This window comes from Gopherus flavomarginatus, chromosome 9 (genome assembly GCF_025201925.1).
Source record: "Gopherus flavomarginatus isolate rGopFla2 chromosome 9, rGopFla2.mat.asm, whole genome shotgun sequence".
NCBI classification, from domain to species: Eukaryota; Metazoa; Chordata; order Testudines; family Testudinidae; genus Gopherus; species Gopherus flavomarginatus.
Genome location: NC_066625.1, coordinates 84,903,617 through 84,923,873, shown reverse-complemented (window position 1 = coordinate 84,923,873; position 20,257 = coordinate 84,903,617). Strand labels below are relative to the sequence as shown.

At 44.8% G+C, this 20,257-nt stretch overlaps 1 protein-coding gene across 1 annotated transcript in view; it reads right to left on the bottom strand.

The window, feature by feature from the left end:
- Positions 1–20,257, bottom strand: part of ALDH1A3 (aldehyde dehydrogenase 1 family member A3) — a 48,569-nt gene that overhangs the window by 12,083 nt on the left and 16,229 nt on the right. Inside the window, exons 4-9 of the mRNA XM_050967143.1 lie at positions 18,140–18,269; positions 16,339–16,400; positions 12,342–12,470; positions 9,543–9,656; positions 5,763–5,865; positions 4,549–4,733 (exon numbers count right to left, since the gene is read on the bottom strand). Coding sequence (XP_050823100.1) covers positions 4,549–4,733; positions 5,763–5,865; positions 9,543–9,656; positions 12,342–12,470; positions 16,339–16,400; positions 18,140–18,269 — 723 coding nt within the window. The remainder of the gene's footprint in view (positions 1–4,548; positions 4,734–5,762; positions 5,866–9,542; positions 9,657–12,341; positions 12,471–16,338; positions 16,401–18,139; positions 18,270–20,257) is intronic.

Here is a 20,257-nt window from a genome sequence, read left to right as displayed (position 1 = left end):
ATATCCGATGAGCCACAACTGCTTTTTATGTAATAACTTCATTCCATATGTAAGTAGAGTCTGGATGAGCCCTCCCCTGACATCTAGTGGTGAGCTGTCGAAAAAGACTTTAGAAGCTGATCTTTGCATGGACACACGCACCCTGCATAGGTGCTCAGCATGATGGGACTGCTTGCCCAAATGATCCCTTGTGGCTGGTGTTGTTGGATCCCCAGTCTCCTTGTTATTGGGGCAGGAGTAATAAAGAGTTGCTATCCTTGTGTGAACCAAGGGCAGCAGAACTGTACCTGGCATACCCCGATGGAGGGACTCACCTGAACAGCACTCACTAGGCAGGAGACCTGGGTTCCAAAGCCCAAGAATGGGGTGGGGGGGGTAAGGCAGCGACACATATTTGTACTTGGTGCTGTTGGCCCTGTTTAAGGTTCTAGACACCATTTGGCCCTTCTTCTCTCCATGGGAGAATAAAAGAGCCAAGAAAGACTCAACTGAGAGTCTTGTTACATGCTGCAGAGCTGAAACCACTAATACCTATATTTAAGTATTAGGCCTACTTTGGGACAGTGTCTCTATTGCAAGAGACTGCCCAGTGTGCTCTAGTGAGGCTCCCCCACTAACACCTGAAATCACTGAGAGCTGTGTTAAGGGGGGGGGGGGGATGAAGACATCTTGGTGAGCTGGCAGCTTCCAGAGAGGAGTGACAAGCCGCTAGCAGGGCAGCTGGTGGAGAGGTGTTGCAAGGAGCCAGCAGAGAAGCTGGTGGAGAGGGCCAGCACAGAGCCCCACAGAGGCATGGCAATCGGCCTTTGGGGCAACAAGTGAGTGCCCAAGCAGTGCAGCATGTAAGGTGCCTCCTTACCCACCCTGCCTTCCACACAGGGTGGGAAATGAACTCTGGGGCTGAACCTCTGAACTCTGGGGCTGCACTGGCCCAGGACAGCAACAGTGAGTGGGATACAGAGAAGGGACGGGCACACTGAAGGGACTGCTGGACTTAAGACCTTGAGGGGAAAAAAGACACTGCCCAACTTATTTGGGGGTGGGTCTTTTGCTCATGGTTTGTGTTTATGAGCCCTAGCTGTGGTGTTTTCCCAAATTAATGCTGTGTTAATTCCCTCCTTTTGTTAAAAGTTTTTTGCTACATTCAGACTCTGTGCTTGCAAGAGGGGAAGTATTGCCCCATAGAGGTGCCTGGGGGCGTGTAATTGTCCCAGGTCACTGGGTGGGGGCTCGAGCTGGTTTTGTGTTTTATTGTTGAAAAGGAACCCCTAGATACTGAACCTGGCCCTTGTTGCTGCTGGCTTCAATTGGCAGAAGGGTTACATGTATGTTCCCCTGCAGGCTGTGGCACTACAAAGGGGAAGTTAATGCAGTAAGTTGGCTGCTCATATACGTGGGCTATACCCGTCCTTCCCATGGATCAGCGAGACAGAAATGGACACAAGGCCAGGGGATTCACAGGAAAGCAGCCTCCCAGCCCCTGGGCATCTGCAGAGAGAGTGGCTTTTGACACAGAGTAATATTGTGGCCAGCTCCCATTGGCCACCAGCTGCATCTGACATGACCCAGCCCAGAGGAGTAATGCAGTGCGAGTGGCTGGTGCTATTGCCACACGTTTTAACTTTTGATGCAAAGGGAATAAGACTCTTTGTGGAGATATTTGCTGGGCCCCAAAACTCCTTTTCTATGTAGCCGCCCGTCAGTCATATGGATATTCTGCAGCATATAATATATATATCCCAACTACAATATGTCCCAACATAGCGTGCATGGGGGCAAGAGGAGGAGAAATATTCTGTGTAGCTTCCTTGCCCTGACATTGTGCTCCTTCTCCTTAATGTTTGGATGCCTATTTGACTCCCCTCTGGGTGCACCATGTCCAGCACAACAGCTGAGGCTTTTAAGTATTAACAAACAAATCTAAATACAGAGACAGCACATATTTATCTTCCCCACCCAGGAGAATGCAATGGAGAGAACAATGGAATCTGCCTGCTTCAGCTCTGACCATGGAGACAGGCCTAAGGAGCCATTCACCCAAAGTCTCCCAACCGTGTTTTTAAAATATGTCTGTAACGTGGGCCAGGTTTCTGGCTGCTGTCATTCTATATTGCTCCATTGACTTCAGTGGAGCTACTCTGATTTACATCAGCTGAGGAGCTGCTCCTATATTCTCACAGCAGCACCAAACAAAAAAACCTCTCTTGATTTGGGACATCAGGGATTTTTTTCTGGAAAAAGTATTTTGCAGAATTTTTTAAAAATACCCCAGACCAGATTTTACTCTCATTCAGCCTTGTGTATTTCAGGAATATCTTTACTGACTACAAGAGGAGTAACTCCTGAGTTACATGGGTGTAAGCGAGAGGAGAATCTGATTCAGACACGCTGGACCAGATGGTGTAAGCATAGTTTACAATGGTGTACACCAGCTGAGGATCTAGCCCTGTATCTTTGGAAACTACTTTTGGAGGATTTACTGGTTTTTTATATTTTAAATGGTTCTGAAGGTGTCCCCCCCACCTTCAGATTTGAACCATTTGATCCAAAATGCACGTTTCCCTAGTGCCAGCCTGGAATGCACCCTGTCCAAAAGCCAGACTCCAGAGAAGCAGCTGTTCTGATTATGTGCAGACAGAGGAAATGGTTTGTGTTGCACTGGGAACCACATGAAAGCTCTGAAAACAGCCTCCCCCACTCCATTCCCTATCTTGGATCTCCTCTTGTTTAGATGGTTGGCACGCAGACATGCAGGAGAGAAGGAAAGGGCATATGCATCAGGTCAGGTAGAACAGGAGAAATAGGACATGTGGTCCTGTTGTATGTGAGCCAGTGGGCACCCCAACTTCGCTACTAGCCACTTTATCATCTGTATTACCATAGCACCTATTTATGGACCAGGACCCTGTGGTGCTAGGTGCTGTACAAACACAAAATAAAAAAAGACAGCCCCAGCCCTTAGGAGCTTTCAGTCTGAGGTACCTTCAGTCTCACTGAATAGCAACTAAGGCCTGGTCTACACTAGGAAATTAGGTCACTATAACTACATCACTCAGGGTGGGGCATGAAAAATCCACCCCCCTGAGCAACACTGTTAAACTGACCTAGTGTAGACAGCACAAGGTTGACAGAACTCTCCCGTCAACCTAGCTACTGCCTCTCTGGGAGGTGGATTACCTAGGCCAGTGGGAGAACCCCCTCATGTCAGCCTATGTCGCTGAAGCGGTGTAGCTGCAGTGTTTTTAGTGTAGACCAGCTCTTATTCTGCAAGCAATTCCACTGGCTTCAAATGGGACTGTTTGCAAAGGAAGGTGTTGCTTAATGCAAGGCCATGTCTACACTACAGCTCTGTAGCTATGCCACTGTAGCGTAGATGCTTCCTACAGGGCCAGAAGGTTGGTTTTTTTCTCCTCCAGTTGCAGTAGTTCATCTCTTCCCCTCAGGTGGCAATAGCTAGGTTGACAGAAGCATTCTTCCATTGACCTAACTGCCTCTACACCAGGGGCATAGGTCGGCGCTCAGGCATACGAATTTTTCACACCACTGAGCAATGTAGCTATGTTGATCTTAAGTTTAGCTGTAGACCAGGCCTAGGCAAAGATATCAGAATCTGGTCTTATCGCACTAGCCATCACGTAGGATTCTTTGATTACCGCATACCTCTTATCAAGGGCCCCATTCTGCCATCCTCATTCACCTTGAGTCGTAATTTACTCACGCAAGCAGTCCAGTGATTTCAAAGCCATGACTTGCATGAGCAAGTCATTATGCACAGTCAGAATGGCTGGCAGAACTGGGCCCTCACTGGTTTCAGAACTCCAACTGTAAGTAGAACCTGCCTATTTCATACCAGGCTATCATGGCGACGGCCTAAGACTTTCTAGTTGGTGTTAGGAAAAGTCAGAACCAATAGAAAATTATGGATTCCAGAGTTAGACTAAGTTGTGAAACTTTTTGGAATGGCATTTTCCCCATTTACCTTTGGCAGAGCATAAGTTCTGTTTGTTGTTATGTTTTATTAATAACTGGTTGGCCTAGGAGAAGAGGAAATATTGCCCTCGATCGTGGATCTTTATGGCTTCCTTAGAAGGGATAAGACGAGGTGTAAAAGCCCGAAATGTTGGCAAGGCTGATATTCAGGTCACCTTGGCATCCTCCTGCCTTCTACGGACTCAGCTTAACCCCCCCTGTGCATTAAAGGTTTTGTTTTCCACTTCTATAGATTACCCTGTGATGAGGTAGCATCAGTATTTTATAGCTGAATTATAACACATCTGCAGCTACCATGCTCTGCCTGCACAAAATACTTCCTGTGCCATAACAGGTTTTGCATTACTATGCAAAAGGGAAGCCCACTTGTGTAAATTTCTTTATCAAGCTTTCAGTTCATTTATAGAAAGAGCCAACATGTCAACCATCATGATTAATTGATGTTTATAATGGAGAGAAGAAACAATAAATGACATATCGCTGGATCAGGACTTCAGCTCTCACACGAACACCACTTGCACCAGGAGAACAGAAAACTATTCTCAAGCATATCATTACCTGTGGCCCTTGTTCAGTTTTGGCATCGAATGGGTCTCCAATGAGTCGTTTCTTGGCATACTCAACGCTGCGCTTGACAAATTCCGGGTAGATCTGCTCCTCCACAAATACTCGAGAGGCAGCAGTGCAGCACTGGCCTTGATTAAAGAAAACTCCTTGATGGGCACATTCGACCGCCAAGTCCACTGGAATGGAAAGGTCACCACAGACAGAGTGAGGTGTTCTACTGACTTAAACCAGAAATTAATGAGACTTGTTGAAACTCCCTCCTTACCAATTCCCCCTCTCAATGCTTCCTCAAAAAACTTACTTCAAGGAGGCCTATAAAAATATCAAGAAAGCAAGCTCCCTGTAAGCAGCAAGACACCACCAAATCTTCTGACTGTCTGCACCATCTACGGTGACCAGATGTCCCGGATAAAACTGGGACTGTCCCAATATTTGGGTGGTTGTACCGCGTCCCAATCAATCTTTGGTTGGGACGCAATTTGTCCTGATATTTCGCTCCGACGGCAGCACTCAGCCTTTTTTTTTTGTTTTCTTTTCTTTGCTCCAGCGGCAGACCTGTGCACCCACCCACCCCATGTGTCCCAATATTTTCTTCATCTCATCTGGTCACCCTAGCACCACCATCCTTACTCTTGGCACAGTCTCCAGTTGCACGTCTCAGCTAAGGGCCCAGTTCTGTCACCTTGACTCACACAGAGTAGTAGCTTATTCCTCACTAGTCATCCCATTAAGGATGGCAGAATTTAGTCCTTATCCCCTGTGGTGGGAAGTATTGTGGGAAGGATGCTGCCTTTACATAAAGCAGCTGCAGCTTCTCTTCTGTCAGGGAGACTAGAACGAGTCAGTGCAGGTGTGCTGGCTGAGCAAATTGTGTGGCCACCGAACAGGGCTGCACTGATACAATACACCATCTTTGCAGCCTCAGCCAGCAGGGTTCTTCCCAGTGGGTCACCCCAGGGAGGGGAGCATTCAGAACAGTCCACTCCTGTTCACATGAACCCTCCTTTTGTAGCCAAGCACCTGGCTGGTGCAGGGAGCAGCGCAGCACACCCTCTAGCAAAGGAGTCTTGGCCAGGCTTTGTGGAAAGCTGGACCACACTATGTCCTCTGCTGGAGCCCTGTGAGGTTACATGGGAGCCACTAGCGGTGCTGTGCTGGCCACGGAGACTAGAAAATTATTGAACTGCAACGTGACAAATACTTACAGTCAGCATCTGCACACACAATGCAGGGGTTCTTCCCTCCAAGCTCCAGTGTCACCCGTTTGAGATTACTTTTAGAGGCGGCTTCCTTGATCAGTTTTCCAACCTGTGGCATTGGGATTCACAGGGCACAGGTTTATTCCTCTAAAAAAAATTACTTCATTCAAAGTGTCAAAATGCATGAGGTTAACAAGAGCAGGACAGGCTGTGAAACTGCTAGAATTATAAAATAATTCTTCCAGATTTCCAATCTCTGAATTTTCTAGTTCTCACCACCTGCTTCTACAAGGTACTGTGCCATCCAAGTTGGATCTTGCAATTTTTAAAATCACAAATATTTATGATTTGTCTTAGATATAACTGAAATGTAGGGACCTGGTATTACATAGTTTTTACCTATGCACGTGGTCCCCCAGAAGTCATTTTTTGGACAGAGTAAGGGCTGCAGGATCAGACCCCTAGTTGGACAATGCAAGAAGTATTGCTAATGGACTACTGTTCTTATAAAAAGTATAATCTATCAGGTGACACCCTGCCATTTGTTATGAAGGTACCAGTCATGGCTCCACACTTAATGATGTGAGTTTTGCACTTAGAGAAGGGATTCGGTCTCTGGTATTAGTATATCTACTACCACATGACAGGTTTTACTTTTTGGCTACAGAATGAATTGTCCTAGGAATTTACAATAGTCATATAATTAGGGCTGGTCAAAAAAAAACAACAACAACAACAACAACAACGAGGAAATGTTTTTTCCCATGAACATTTTTGAACCAAAAAAAACCAAACAAACAAAAACTATTGTTTGATTTGAATTTTCCCCTAGTATTTTCTGACAAGATGATTTGAAATCAAAGACTGATCATCTAGTCTGTCTTCCTGCATAACACAGATCACCAAACTTCCCCCAAACAATTCATGTTTGAACTACAGCTTATCTTTTAGAAAAACATCCAATCTTGATTGAAGAATTTCCAGTGCTGGAGACTTCATAGGTTGTTCCAATGGTGAACTATCTTGGCTGTTAAAAATTTAGGCCATGTTTTCTGTACGAATCGGTCTAGGCTCAAATTTCAGCAACTGGCTTTTGTTTTACCTTGCCTGCTCGACTGAAGAGTCCATTATCAAAATGTTTGTTCCCCAAACATGCATTTAAAAACTGTGACCAAGTTACTCCTCAGCCTCCTCTTTGTTCCGCTAAAGAAATTGTGCTCCTTGAATCTATGGTATGTGAACGGCATGTCCTCTTAACTTTGTACTCAGTTTTGTGCCTGGGAGAAACACTCAGATCTTGTTGAATCAGAAGAGTAAAAAGAACATAAGTGTCAATCAGCTGAACAGTTCATTGCTACACTCAAGTTTCATCTGCTACCTTTATAACTAGGCAAGACTCCCAAACTAGAAGTGGCCCAGGTCCTTCCAATTAACCGTGCAGAGTCCTGTCATTAGCTTGCCCGGCTAGCCCTCAAGATAATAGAAACAGAAAGCTGTTTTCTGCTGAAAATTAACATAACTTGCTATAAAGCTAACAGGGTAAGAGAGACATTATATGGTAGCTGCTTGATTAGGAATAAATTAAACTCACTGAAAAGTAGGAAGCTAGAAGAAAACACTATCAGGTAATTAAAGATCAAATTTGTTATGTATTTATGTTAACCTAAAACATATTTTTAAAAATATATGTTTTCATTCTCCCCTGCCCCATGTTCATTTTGAGTTAAACATTCGTCTGCAGTATTTTCACCCAAATATTAAAGCATGATGCTAATGCACAAGATCCAGGAAGTGAAACTGGTTAGAAATATCTACCTACCTAATGTATTCAGTATGACCCTCATTACTGTATCAGAGCACTTCAGTTTTTAAACGCCCACCCACCACTCAAAGATAAAATACCTGACTCCAATGAAGTTGATGGAAAAACCTCTCACTGACTTGGATGGAGCCAGGATTTCAGCCCTTAAGAAAGAGGCTATTCAATGCATTTTCTTGTAATGACAGATTGTTCTTTTTTTATAAAAAGTGGATACATAATAGGCCAGACTATTTGTTACAAAAACAAGAATGTTTATAGGATTTTAGAACAGGGAGCGCCTGATTTTGATGATAGAAATAATTATCTTTGTAAGCTAAGAATAATCTATGTATTTTACATATTTTGTCTAATTATACAGAGAATCAAATAAAGGGCAATACTCAACATGAGCATGCTGCTGATCCCATTCATATTTATACTACAATCTTCACAAGGAACAAGGATGCTCCATGCAGAGTCCCCTGTGGGATAACCAATGGGAATGCACATATGTATGATAAGCCACTAGATGGTGCTGTTAAAACACACAACATTTGGCCTTCAGCATGTCTTTGAACCTTTAAAATGACACACCTCTGGTGTTGGAGAAGGCAGCTCAGGGTAATTTATCATAATTATGCAAATTATAAAAAGCATGCAGTGAATGTCAAAATGGAGGAGTTGGAAGAATGCTCAAGTAGGAGGTGAATACTCAAAGGAAGATGAAAAAACACAAAAACTAACACCACAAGTCCAACACATGGCCTGGCTGAATAGCCAACACATGTAGATCCTTGGCATAAGCACCTTCCTTTACTGGATGCTGCCCTTTGTCATGCAGCAGATGAGGATATACACATGCTGCATACTCATTGCTATAGCTTTTCTTGCAATATTACTACAGGGGCAAAGTTGCTAAGCAACTAGTGAAAAAACTGTTCAAATTTGTAGGCAAATTTTGATTCAGCAGCATTCACGCCCTTGTGTGTTCTCTTTCGGCCTGCCATTAGCGCGCTCAGGCTTCAGCAGCAAATATCTAGCTCAAAGCCTCACCGAAAGTGAAATTCAGTATACAAGTTGGTTGTCAGTTATTTGCTCAGTACTAACAGACAACAAAAAGAGCAAGACAGACCAGCACAACCCTTCCCCCACATGGCTAACCCCAAGCGAGCACTTGGAGAGGTCATTTTCCCTGGTCAAAGCAGGTGTACATCTCTATCTTGCACATACAGCCCCAAAAGGATTCTTATTGTTGTCATATTTTAATAGTATGTATCTAAATTTAAAGGGAGCGGAAAACACTGGGTTGAAGGTGTTTGTACTATACCATTTTTACTATTAGAGGGCCAACTCTTAGTCCCTTTCAGAACAAATTTTGTCATTGACTTGGACTCCAATGGGATCAGGATTTGGCCCAGAAAGGATATAGCACTGGGTTATATTTTTGTAGAAGACTCAATAACTAGTGTGTGATTAAGACACCAGCAGAATTGTTTAATATGAATATAACATTGTTTTATAGTTATGCAATCTTGTTGGCCAATGCTGATGTCCAACTGATGAATGCCAGGTTATTTCAGATAATGTGATTGTTAAATCATTATGATGCTAATGACCGCTCCAGCAGATCACCTTGTTTATAGACTAGGCACTATTCGTGATGGACCTTCAGAATTTTGGCAAGAATAAGGTTAAAAAAAAAAGTAGAGATTTTCAAAAGCATTAAATGTTGGCCTAACTGCTTCAACAGAAGTCAGTGGTCATTGACTACAGTGGGAGCAGTGTTAGACCACGGCCCAAAACTTCTGCATGGTGGAATTTTTCAGATTTTTTTTGTCCCCCAAGCGCTGAGTATCACTAAAATTACAAGGGTCTGAGCTTCCCCAGATAGCACTTCTACCAGAGAAATACCGCTCCTTGCGAAGAGCAGTGTCCAGTAATTCAGTAAGGCTAAAGGCAAGTTTAAGCAGAAAGTGATCACCTACCTCTGTTGATCCAGTGAAAGCTATTTTGTCAATATTCTGATGGGCGGAAATGGCTGCCCCAGCTGTGGGGCCATATCCTGGCACAATGTTTACCACACCGGGAGGAAAGCCCACCTGAAAATGAAGTTAGAGATTAGACTATAGAAATAGGGCAATAAGAACCATTCAAATTTCATCCCAGCACTCCAATTTGCTTGGACTAAAAACCAGGATATGCTCCTATATGAAGGATTTACCATCACTCAATGGAAATTTCAATAGTGTTTTCTATCTGAGCATCTCAAAGAACTTTCTAAACATTAATCAGCTGAGTCTCTCAATGCCCCAGCAAGTTAACCAACCCCCCCCCCCCATCTCCGATCCTGCAAACGCTTTACATACGTGCACGACTTCTCACATAAGTGGCCACACTGAAACCAGAATCAGGGCCCGAATGTTCATCAAACCCCAAGGTATGCTTAGTACTTCTTAAGAATGAGTCATGCAGCACACAAAGGTTTGAAATCAAAAGCAAACGGACAATTTACCAGATTCATGACCTTTTCCAGCACTCAGGTTCCAGGGTAGCTGTGTTAGTCTGTATCAGCAAAAACAACGAGAAGTTCTTGTGGCACCTTAGAGACTAACACATTTATTTGGGCATAAGCTTGCGTGGGCTACGAAAGCTTATGCCCAAATAAATGTCTTAATCTCTAAAGTGCCACAAGGACACTGTTGTTTTTCCCAGCACTGTGCTGCTTGTTACCTACTGGATTGGATATGATGAAAAGAAGAGACACAATTAAGTGCCTGGAATCACCAGGAGGATTTGAATTTCACAGCTCTGCTGTTATAACAAAAAAGTCTTCTGGCCAAATTTAGCCTTCAGCCACAGCTATACAACCCTAGTCAGTGGATGACTTAAGGCAAAATCTGGCCCTTTAAAGTTTGTTTTGAGCAAAAAGATCCTGAGGTTGCCTCTTGTGGTTCTTCAGAGGCCAGGAGGATTAAGATACCAGTAAGACACCACTAGATGATGTGTTTATTTTCACTAACTCCAAGAGAGCAGATGGTAAGAGACTTGCACCAGTTTTCACCACATTTATAATGTATTAACCTATGGCAGCCATTTTGTGTGTTCTGGCACAATGACAATAGGCAAAACTTTGGTAAAATTCTAGTGAAATGCAAGCCGAAGTCTTGGCCCAGCTGATCTGTTTATTGCTCTCTGAAACGTGGGCTGCTACGAAGAGGTGTATTTTTAGGCTGGCCAGTCTCCATTTCTGACTGGGAAGTGCAGGCACACAACCAGCTTGCCTAGTATCCCATGAGTCGATCGTTACTCAGCTCCCTTCATTTCTTGTGGACACTTCTAGTGCACACATTCATGAGGCTAATAAGAGCCTGCACCTGCACTAATAGTGTTATTTGTGTAACTTGCATGAGATTCTTTTTAATGAATCTGATACAGGGGGAAAAAAAAAGAACATGGTTTGGTTATAAAATGCCTTGGAAAATTCTACTCTCTTCTGGGTAAGGTTTTAGGGGTTTGATGGTTGTCTAGTTTGCCTGTTCCAGCTTGGGAAAGGGGAGGGAGGAGACAAAAGGTGTTCAACACTTTACTGCTCATTCTGCCAGGAACATTGGTTTAAACTCCTGGGCATTTGCTAAACCATTTTAAAAAAAAAATTAAAGCGAGCAAGAGATGTGTGTGGCCATATAAGCATTGTCTTTGGGACTGCCTATGGCAACAATTCAGCAAAGCACATAAGAACACATATAACTTTAGATCTGTGTTTAAGTGACACTGACTTTAATAGGACAACTGACTTGTTTAGGCCAGGATTGGCAAAATTGAGGCACATGTGAGTAAAGGCTGCAGGACTGAGCCATCAAGAGGGATGGATGGATGGATGGATGAGTTGGTGGCTTCCACTGGGGGCGGGAGTGAGGGAAACATATTCATCCTTGGCTTAACTGCATTGATGTCAGTGGGCTTGCACCAGGAGTGAAGTCAACTCCCTGGTTTAGGAAGATTTAGGCCATACATCTGAAATGTATTTCCCTGGGAGGGTCTTGGGTCCTGATCTTTCAGCCAAGAACTGTGGGAGCACATGGCTGCACCTGCATTGTTTTCCATGCAGGATTAGGGCCCTGGGTCATAACCCCTATGCTTGGTATGGGGACTAGATCTTTGTCCTCTGTTAAGCACCAGGCACACTTTCGTAAGTCAATTGTAATACAACGGTCATGATGATGTAATGCAATTTCTGTGCAGGAAGCAGCTGCAGGATCCGGTCCCATATTCTAAGGGCCAAATTCTGCCACCTGTACTACTGCCAAGCAGTATCCTGCTTTGTGATCAGTCCCACAATTTATGGGACAATTCCGCTAACATGAATAAGGGGGGCAGAATTTAGCTCCAAATAGTCTCACTAAATGTATTAGAAAAAAACAGAAAAAAAATACGACATACCTAGTGATGTAGGCACCATCTCAGCAAGATACGTGCCCACCACATGCCCAATTTTAAGCATGTGGCTAGCCTGATCCCATTGAAGTTACTGGGACTACTTGCATGCTTAACACTGGACACTTGCACAAGTACCTTGGTGAATTAGGGCATTCATGCACAGATATCAAGAGATAAAAGTTTGAAAGAAAAAGAGGAGGCTGTTTCTAGGTCTGGTATTGAACAGAGCTGGCAGCAACATCTTTGGGAGCTGACAATGGCTACAGCTGCCTTTTGAACTGGACCCACTGCCTATGAGAAACAATAACTTGGATAAACTCCTTGAATGTGCTGCTAAGATTTCTTACCTCCTTGACTAAGGAACCAATGTAGAGGGAAGTGAGGGGTGTCTGCTCAGCTGGTTTAATAACCAGTGTGTTCCCGCAGCACAGTGCCGGTGCCATCTTCCAAACAAGCATGAGCAATGGAAAGTTCCACTGAAAGAGAGTAAAAAGTTGATCATATTAGCGCCAGTCAGCTCCCTATTGACCTCTGTGGAGCATTCCCCTTTGCTTTCAGAGAAAAAAAAAAACGACTAGGGAGATATTCACCATTACAAAGGACTCATGACAGTGTATGCACCTGCATGGGTTACACAGGTATCGCCTTTGGAAAAAAATAAAAAAAAGTTTAGAGTACAAATTGCACCAGGCACAAATGACAGGTTCTCTTACTCAGACAACTATGGGAGAAGTTTTACTGAGCTGGAGATTGGTGAAGCACACAGAGACTTTATGAGCTGTAGTTAGGACAGACAAATAGAATTGAAGTAGAGAAATCAATCTACATGTGTATAAGTACTATAGTTTCCTGCATTGTACATACTTGCAGCCTTTATGTTGTGCATAGTCACAGCCTATGGAGGCAGTGAGAAGTGAAGCTGGAAAGAAATGTAACTGGAGAAACTCATAAGTGGAGATGCCATTCTGGGCTCCCACCTGCTTTGTCACTCCGATGTCCCAACTAAAAAAATAAGGTGTAAATCCAACTTATTTTATATCTCAGGCCTCCTTCCCCTGCACAGCCACACACCACAAGACCATAATTGACTGAATACCAGCCCCATGTCCACGGATGGCTATCCAGGAAACCACAACTGGAGTTCCAATTTGCTGACATAACTATTTGCAGCAATACATTTCCCAATCTTCCCAGTACGTTAATGAGGGTAACCTCACGGCTTACACATTAAACATCTCCAAATAATTCCACTGGGTTTGTTCTTTTGTGGTTAGTTTATTACAAAGCACTTAATTTTATAACCCTAGATAAATTAGCACAAGAGTAAGTACTTAATCGCTTACTCTTAGGCCTCAACTGGAGCACTGTGTCCAGTTCTGGGCCCAACATTTCAGGAAAGATGTGGACAAACTGAAGAAAGTCCAGAGAAGAGCAACAAAAATGACTAAAGGTCTAGAAAACATGACCTATGAGGGGAGACTGAAAAAAACTGGGTTTGTTTAGTCTGGACAAGAGAGGGTACATGAGAACAGTTGTCAAGCACATAAAAGGTTGTTATAAGGAAGAGGGAGAAAAATTGTTGTTCTTAACCCCTGAGGACAGGATAAGAAGCAATGGGCTTAACTTGCAGCAAGGGCGGTTTAGGTTGGACATTAGGAAAAACTTCTTAACTGTCAGAGTGGTTAAAGCACTAGAATAAATTGCCTAGGGAGGTTGTGGAGTCTCGATCATTGGAGATTTTTAAAAGCAGGTTGGACAAACACCTGTCAGGGAAGGTCCAAAGAATTCTTACTCCTGCCATGAGTGGAGGGGACTGGACTAGATGACTTTGAGGTCCCTTCCAGTCCTATGATTCTATAACTGTTAGGCCTCTGCTAACTACCAGTATGTCCCTCAGCCCACACCACTTCCAGCAGCTCCCATTGGCCTGGAGCAGTGAACTGCAGCCAGTGGGAGCCGCGATCGGCTGAACATGCAGACGTGGCACATAAATAAACCAGACCAGCCCACCAGGGGCTTTCCCTACACAAGCGGCATCCCAAGTTTGGGAAACACTGATCTACAGGACACTCTCCTATTCCGTCTCCCAATCCCTCTGCAGTCACCTCTCTCAGGCAAAAACAAACAGCCCATTCAACCCCAAGACTTAGGTCAGAAGTCAGTCACGAGGGACCCAATCCTGCTCCTACTGAAGTTAGTAGCAAAATCTTCCACTGACATTAATGCAAACTGGATCAGGCTCAAAGTCTCCAGTGTCCCACCAAAAACACCAAATTGTTTTAGTCTGGTTCACCCTCCACAACACTGGCCCGAGATCTTCCTCTGACCTTCCCCAACAGACTCCCACAGGAAAGTAGCTCACACACTACTCTTTGCCTCTAACACAGATGTTCAAAGCACTTGACAATCATTGCAGCTCCTCTACAGCTGTAAAAAGTCTGGCTGCCTATTTAAATAAAGCAAATACCCATTCAGGAGCGGCGCCAGGGTTTCTGGCGCCCTAGGCAGAATATGGCGGGCGGCATTTTGTGCACTCCCCACGGGGCGCGCGGGAGTTTCCGGTCCTGCTCCCGTCACGCCACCGAAGAAGGACCCTCCGCCGAAATGCCACAGGCGACAGCGGCAGCCGTTGAGCTGCTCAATTGCCTGCTGTTGTTTTCTGTGGCACGTCGGCAGAAGGTCCTTCTACGGTGGCGCGGGAGTGGAACCAGAAGCTCCCATGGGGAGCGCACAAAATGCCGCCCCCCGAATCCTGGCGCCCTAGGCAACAGCCTAGGGTCACCTAATGGAAGCGCCGGCCCTGTACCTATTGCTGAAGAACTGAGGAATTCCAAGTACTAGCCAGAGTTTCTCAGCATCAGAAACAAACCCACGTGGAAAAGGAAAAATGGTATTGATCAGCTATAAAACAAAACAGTGGGAACAAGGAAACAAACCAATAAATGACGATTTAAAAACTAAACAAACCACAATGCCTCAGAGCCAGTCAACAACCATAACTATCAGGACAACTAGCTTGCAGCCATTCAATAAGAAAAGGATCAAGAGGTAAGAACAGCAGATGATCATGGATGAGTCACTGGTGACTCTTATGTAAGTGCCATATGAGAGACTGACATTTGATCTTGAGACCCAGCCTTCTATGCCAAAGAGCCGTTCAGAATGCCATAGGTTAATTCCTTCTGATGAGTCAAGAAACACCAACAGGCTCCAAAGGGAATGCCCTCCAGTCCAACCTCCTCATCTAGGAGGGTGTGATGGGGCACACTTGTCCCGCACTGATACTGCAAGAGTTAACTCCACTCTCTGGACCAAGGAGGCCACAACCCCACGGCCCTGCTCGGCATGCTCCAGCTGGAGATTAGGTATAAAAGGGAGCAGCTCAGCTCATTCAGAGCTGACCACCAAAGAAAGAGGATACATGCTGCAAGCTCCAGCCCAGGAACCGCAGAAGCCCCAGACAGCGGAAGCCAGGGATGCTTAGACTCTGGAGGATGCCCAGTGAGTGGAGGAGTTGTTGGGAGCCGTACTGATCGAGGAGTCCAGAGACCGTGGTAACGCTGGGACCACAAAATCAGGAACCAGGTAGGAAGTAGCTCAAGGAGACTAGCTCTGTTGCCAAGTGGAGTCAGTGTATTTCGGACAGATTCCCCACTGACCCAGTGGCAGGCATACTTGTCACTGACAGGGCCCTGAGCTGGGACCTGGTGAAGCAGGGAGAGCCTGGGGCCCCCCCTACCAAGTTGTCACCCACCCTGGGGTGGTGGCCCACTCCCCTGACAGGCCACTAGGTCACGTAGCCCCACGGAAGGGGCAGTTATACTGACTCTGGCCACTAGGCCCTGTGTCCCCAAGAGAGGGGGACCTTGCTGATGATGGCCACTAGGCCACACAGTCCTGAGTGAGGGTGGCTCTACTGACTCTTGCCACTAGGCCATACCACCTTGCTGAGCCAGGTGGTCAAATGGGCTCTGATGACCACTAGGTGATATATCCCAGTTGAACTGGGAAGCCATAGTGACTTGGGCCATTGGGTCCCACAGCCCTGTGAGAAGGGGCCATCACCCTGACTCTGGCCATTGGGCCACACAACCTTGAGAGCGCGCACAACCATATTGACTTACCATTAGTCCCACACAACCCCAAGACAACAGGTGGTCGTAAGGACCGCAGGGAAGTAATTATCCTGCCCCAAGAGGGGATGAGGCAAACTTGCCCTGCGACAGAGGACAATGGCTGCAATGCTGGGGGGGGGGGGAGGGAATGCATATATATTTTTGTAAATAGAGGGGACCCTCAGGGTAGGAGCACCTCTTGGCTAAAAACAGACAGTCTTATACTTACCGGCGTTATAGCCCCACAGACCCCCATCGGTTCATGCATGGTGAAACAGACAACATTTTCATCTGCAAAACAAAAACATGTAAGGGGTCAAAGCTAATATTGTGACATACCTGCATGTACTGCCCTTGTGGGGGGTTGAATAGTGGAAACAATATAAAATGAGTCTATAAACAACAGACCAGTGAGGCAGAATGAATATAAACTAGTTAACTAGGTGAAGCTAATTTGAGAAGATTGTGGAATCACCAATTCTATCCCCTACACAGGCAGGGTGCTCTTCAAAAGGGTGAAAATTATCTGACAGGAAACATCTATCCCAGAATAATTCCGATCTTCTGCTATATACAGAGAACCAAGTGCTGCTCTAATTCAGACTGGTATAACCCTTCGAAATCCACGGACTTTCACCACATCAATTCCACTGGGTCAGTTCCTCTCTTACACTTGCTACTGCTGCTCAGACACGTTCAGTTGGTGTAATTCTTCGTTTCAGTGAAGAATAAAAGAAAGTGAATTATTAACACTTATGATTTTAGTTGGGGTGGTGGTGGGGGGGGGGGAAGAGAGAAACAGGTTTATTTCCCAGGGAAAAATTTAAATAAAGTTTTGTGACAAATTGCCACAAGAAATATTTAAACAACAACAAAATTTCAATTTGATTCAAAAAAATAAAGTTTTGTTTTGATTCAATTAGAATCAAACATTTTGTTTCTGATAATAGAAACAAAAAATATTTTAGTGTTAATTTCCTGCCAGAAGATTTAATAAAACCATTTGCCCATTAGATATTTTGCTTTCTATGAAGCACCATTTTGGGGGGCCTCTAGTTATTATGCACTTCGGAAGTGATCTCAAACAGACAGAGCCAGTCGCCATAGGAAGCAGATCTGCAAATTAAAGCTCGGGTGACAGAAATCTCTGATTTGCCACAGGCTTGGACTCTGCTACCCTTAAATCAGTGCTGACTGGTGGAGGGCGGGGTGGGGGTGGACAAGTGCAGTCCTTCGCAGCTTCCAGAAGGAGCCGCTCTTTAACCTTTGTCTGTGGTGCTCTTTCCTTCATGGATGACCACCAGCTATCACTAGGCCAAAGGAAAGGAGCAGCCTGCTGACCTTCAATTAGCTGTTCACTCACTTCATGCAAACCCCTTGTTATCTTAAGTAAACCACCTGTCATTTCTCAAGGCCACACCTGTGCTTACATATGAGCGGATAGATTCTTCCCTCAGTTACTCACACTAAATCCACTGGCGTGGGTGTAATGAAGCACAGAATTGTGCACAACTCCTGGCAGAGGAGTTTTTAAAAAAAATGCTGCAAGTGTTCAGAAATCAATTAAATACCCCTACAAACTAGAGCTTGACCAAACCCCCAGGAACTGAATGTCTGCCACGTATTTTGATTACTGACAGATCTGAGCTAGCAGGTCTGGCCTCTCTCCAATAAACCCAATTTAACTAACAACAAAGAAGGTACTCAAAAATATCCTTTGAACTTTGATTTCCAATGCAGTCTCACCAACAGTGAAATCTTTAGTTTCAGTGAAACTGGATGCACAATAACCAGGGATAGAATTCTCATAAGTCTATAGGGCGGTTCTAAAACTCTCAGGGAGATACATAATCTTCTGTTAAACTCTATGGCTTGTCCATAAGGGATAAGGCATAAAGTAATTTGGGAGAGTGGAAGGGAGGAATGATTTTTTCAGAAGGAAAACTCCCTAAACTGGTTCTGTCTCAAATGTACTTGGTATCACAGACTAAAGGAGCTTTTAAATGTGAACATGGAATGGTTCAACTTACCCACTGGGATAGTTCTGCCTTGGACTTTATCAGCCCACCCAGCATAATATCTAAGTGTCTTTATACAGCCTTCCAAGTCAATGAAGAAGGCATGAAGAAAAGGTTTCCCTGTGTCCATAGTTTCCAAGGTCTGAAACAACAAATCACACGCATGGTTATATACTGCTTAATATTTGGGGCGGGGGGGGAGTGCTGTTTTTAAAGATTCTAGACAAAAAATTCTTCTGCAATCTACAAGGTTTATCTTTCCTCCCGCCCCACACAATGGAGAAGGGTGCTCTCTTCCCCCCTCTCCCCCACTGTGGATGATGATGGGATGGATTGCACCCTTAGCAAGTTTGCAGATGACACCCAGCTAGGGGGAGAGGTAGATATGCTGGAGGGTAGGCATAGGATCCAGAGTGACCTAGACAAAATGGAGGATTGGGCCAAAAGAAATCTGATGAAGTTCAACAAGGAGAAGTACAACATCCTGCACTTAGGATGGAAGAATTCCATTACCGCTTACAGGCTGGGGACCAACTGGCTAAGCAGCAGTTCTTCAGAAAAAGACCTGGGGATTACAGTGAACGAGAAGCTGGATATGAGTCAGTGTGCCCTTATTGCCAAGAAGGCCAATGGAATATTGGGCTGCATTAGTAGGTGCATTGCCAGCAGATCAAGGGAAGTGATTATTCCCCTCTGTTCTGCACTGGTGAGGCCATATCTGGGAGTACTGTGTCCAGTTTTGGGCCCCCCTACAGAAAGGAGGTGGACAAATTGGAAAGCATCCATCGAAGGGCAATGAAAGTGATTAGGGAGCTGGGGCACATGGCTTATGAGGAGAGGCTGAGGGAACTGAGCTTATTTAGTCTGCAGAAGAGAAGAGTGGGTGGAGGAGGGGATTTGACAGTAGCCTTCAACTACCTGAAGTGGGTTTCCAAAGATGATGGAGCTAGACTGTTCTCAGTGATGGCAGATGACAGACGACAGACCAAAGGAGCAATGGTCTCATGTTGCAGTGGGGAGGTCTAGGTTGGATATTAGGAAAAAACAAACAAACAATTTTATTACAAGGCTGGTGAAGCACTGGAATTGGTTACCTAGGGAGGTGGTGGAATCTCCATCCTTAAAAGGTTTTTAAGACCTGGCTTGACAAAGCCCTGGCTGGGATGATTTAGTTGGTGTTGGTCCTGCTTTGAGCAGGGGGTTGGACTAAATGACCTCCTGAGGTCTCTTCTAACCCTAATCTTCTATGATACTCTGATAGAAAAAGCCTTCTTTGTTCACTGGATGATTGAAAAACACATTTGGAGAGCACGTGCCTTTAGTAAAGTAACCTCTTTGGGCCCAAATGTGCTCTCACACTGGTGCAAACCAGGGATATCTCCAACGAGGTCAATGAAGTTATAGCTTGGACCAGTTTTATACCAGCATGTCAGAATCTGGCTCCTCCTTTTTTTGCAGTTCCAAGTTCCAGCAGCCCTGTTCCTCTCCTCTTGTCATGCAAGCTGGACAAGAACCAGCATAAAGGAGGCACTACTCCTTGGTTGAATTAAATGTGTGAACAAAGGTGAAGTTGTACACTGCCATCCTTCAGAACCTTTGAGGTCCAAACAGGATCTGAATAGAGTTCCCCCTTCACAGGGAGTAGGATTCTTATCCAGCTGGAGTAATGCTTGCTAAAATTATTGTACACGCAGTGCCCCTATTTCTAAAACTAAAACAGACGAAGTGGTCATGAGAGTGACTGAAAGAGCCACTGAGCTTCAAACTGAGCTTCCTGGTTTATTTATGGCTCAAGAAGGTTCTCTTAATTTTCTATTTTTGACACAAATTTAACTTAGTGAGCGGTGTTTCGATCACACAGCCTTTTGCAGGCTATATCTGCCCATGAAGATGGGCAGAAACATTTATGTTTCCAGTAGTGTTGGAACTAAGCCACATGGATGAAGACCTGGATTTTTCCTAAATCCAGGGATGTTCAGAACTGGGGTTTTGGTGGTGCTTATTCTTGAGATTTGAGTCAACCATGAAGAAGGGTCAGTGAGGTTGCCCCAGGAAAAGCCTCAACTCACCACAGCAAGTTGTTACATCCTTAACTTTAAGCCCACGATTAAGCCCATCCCTATTCACTGC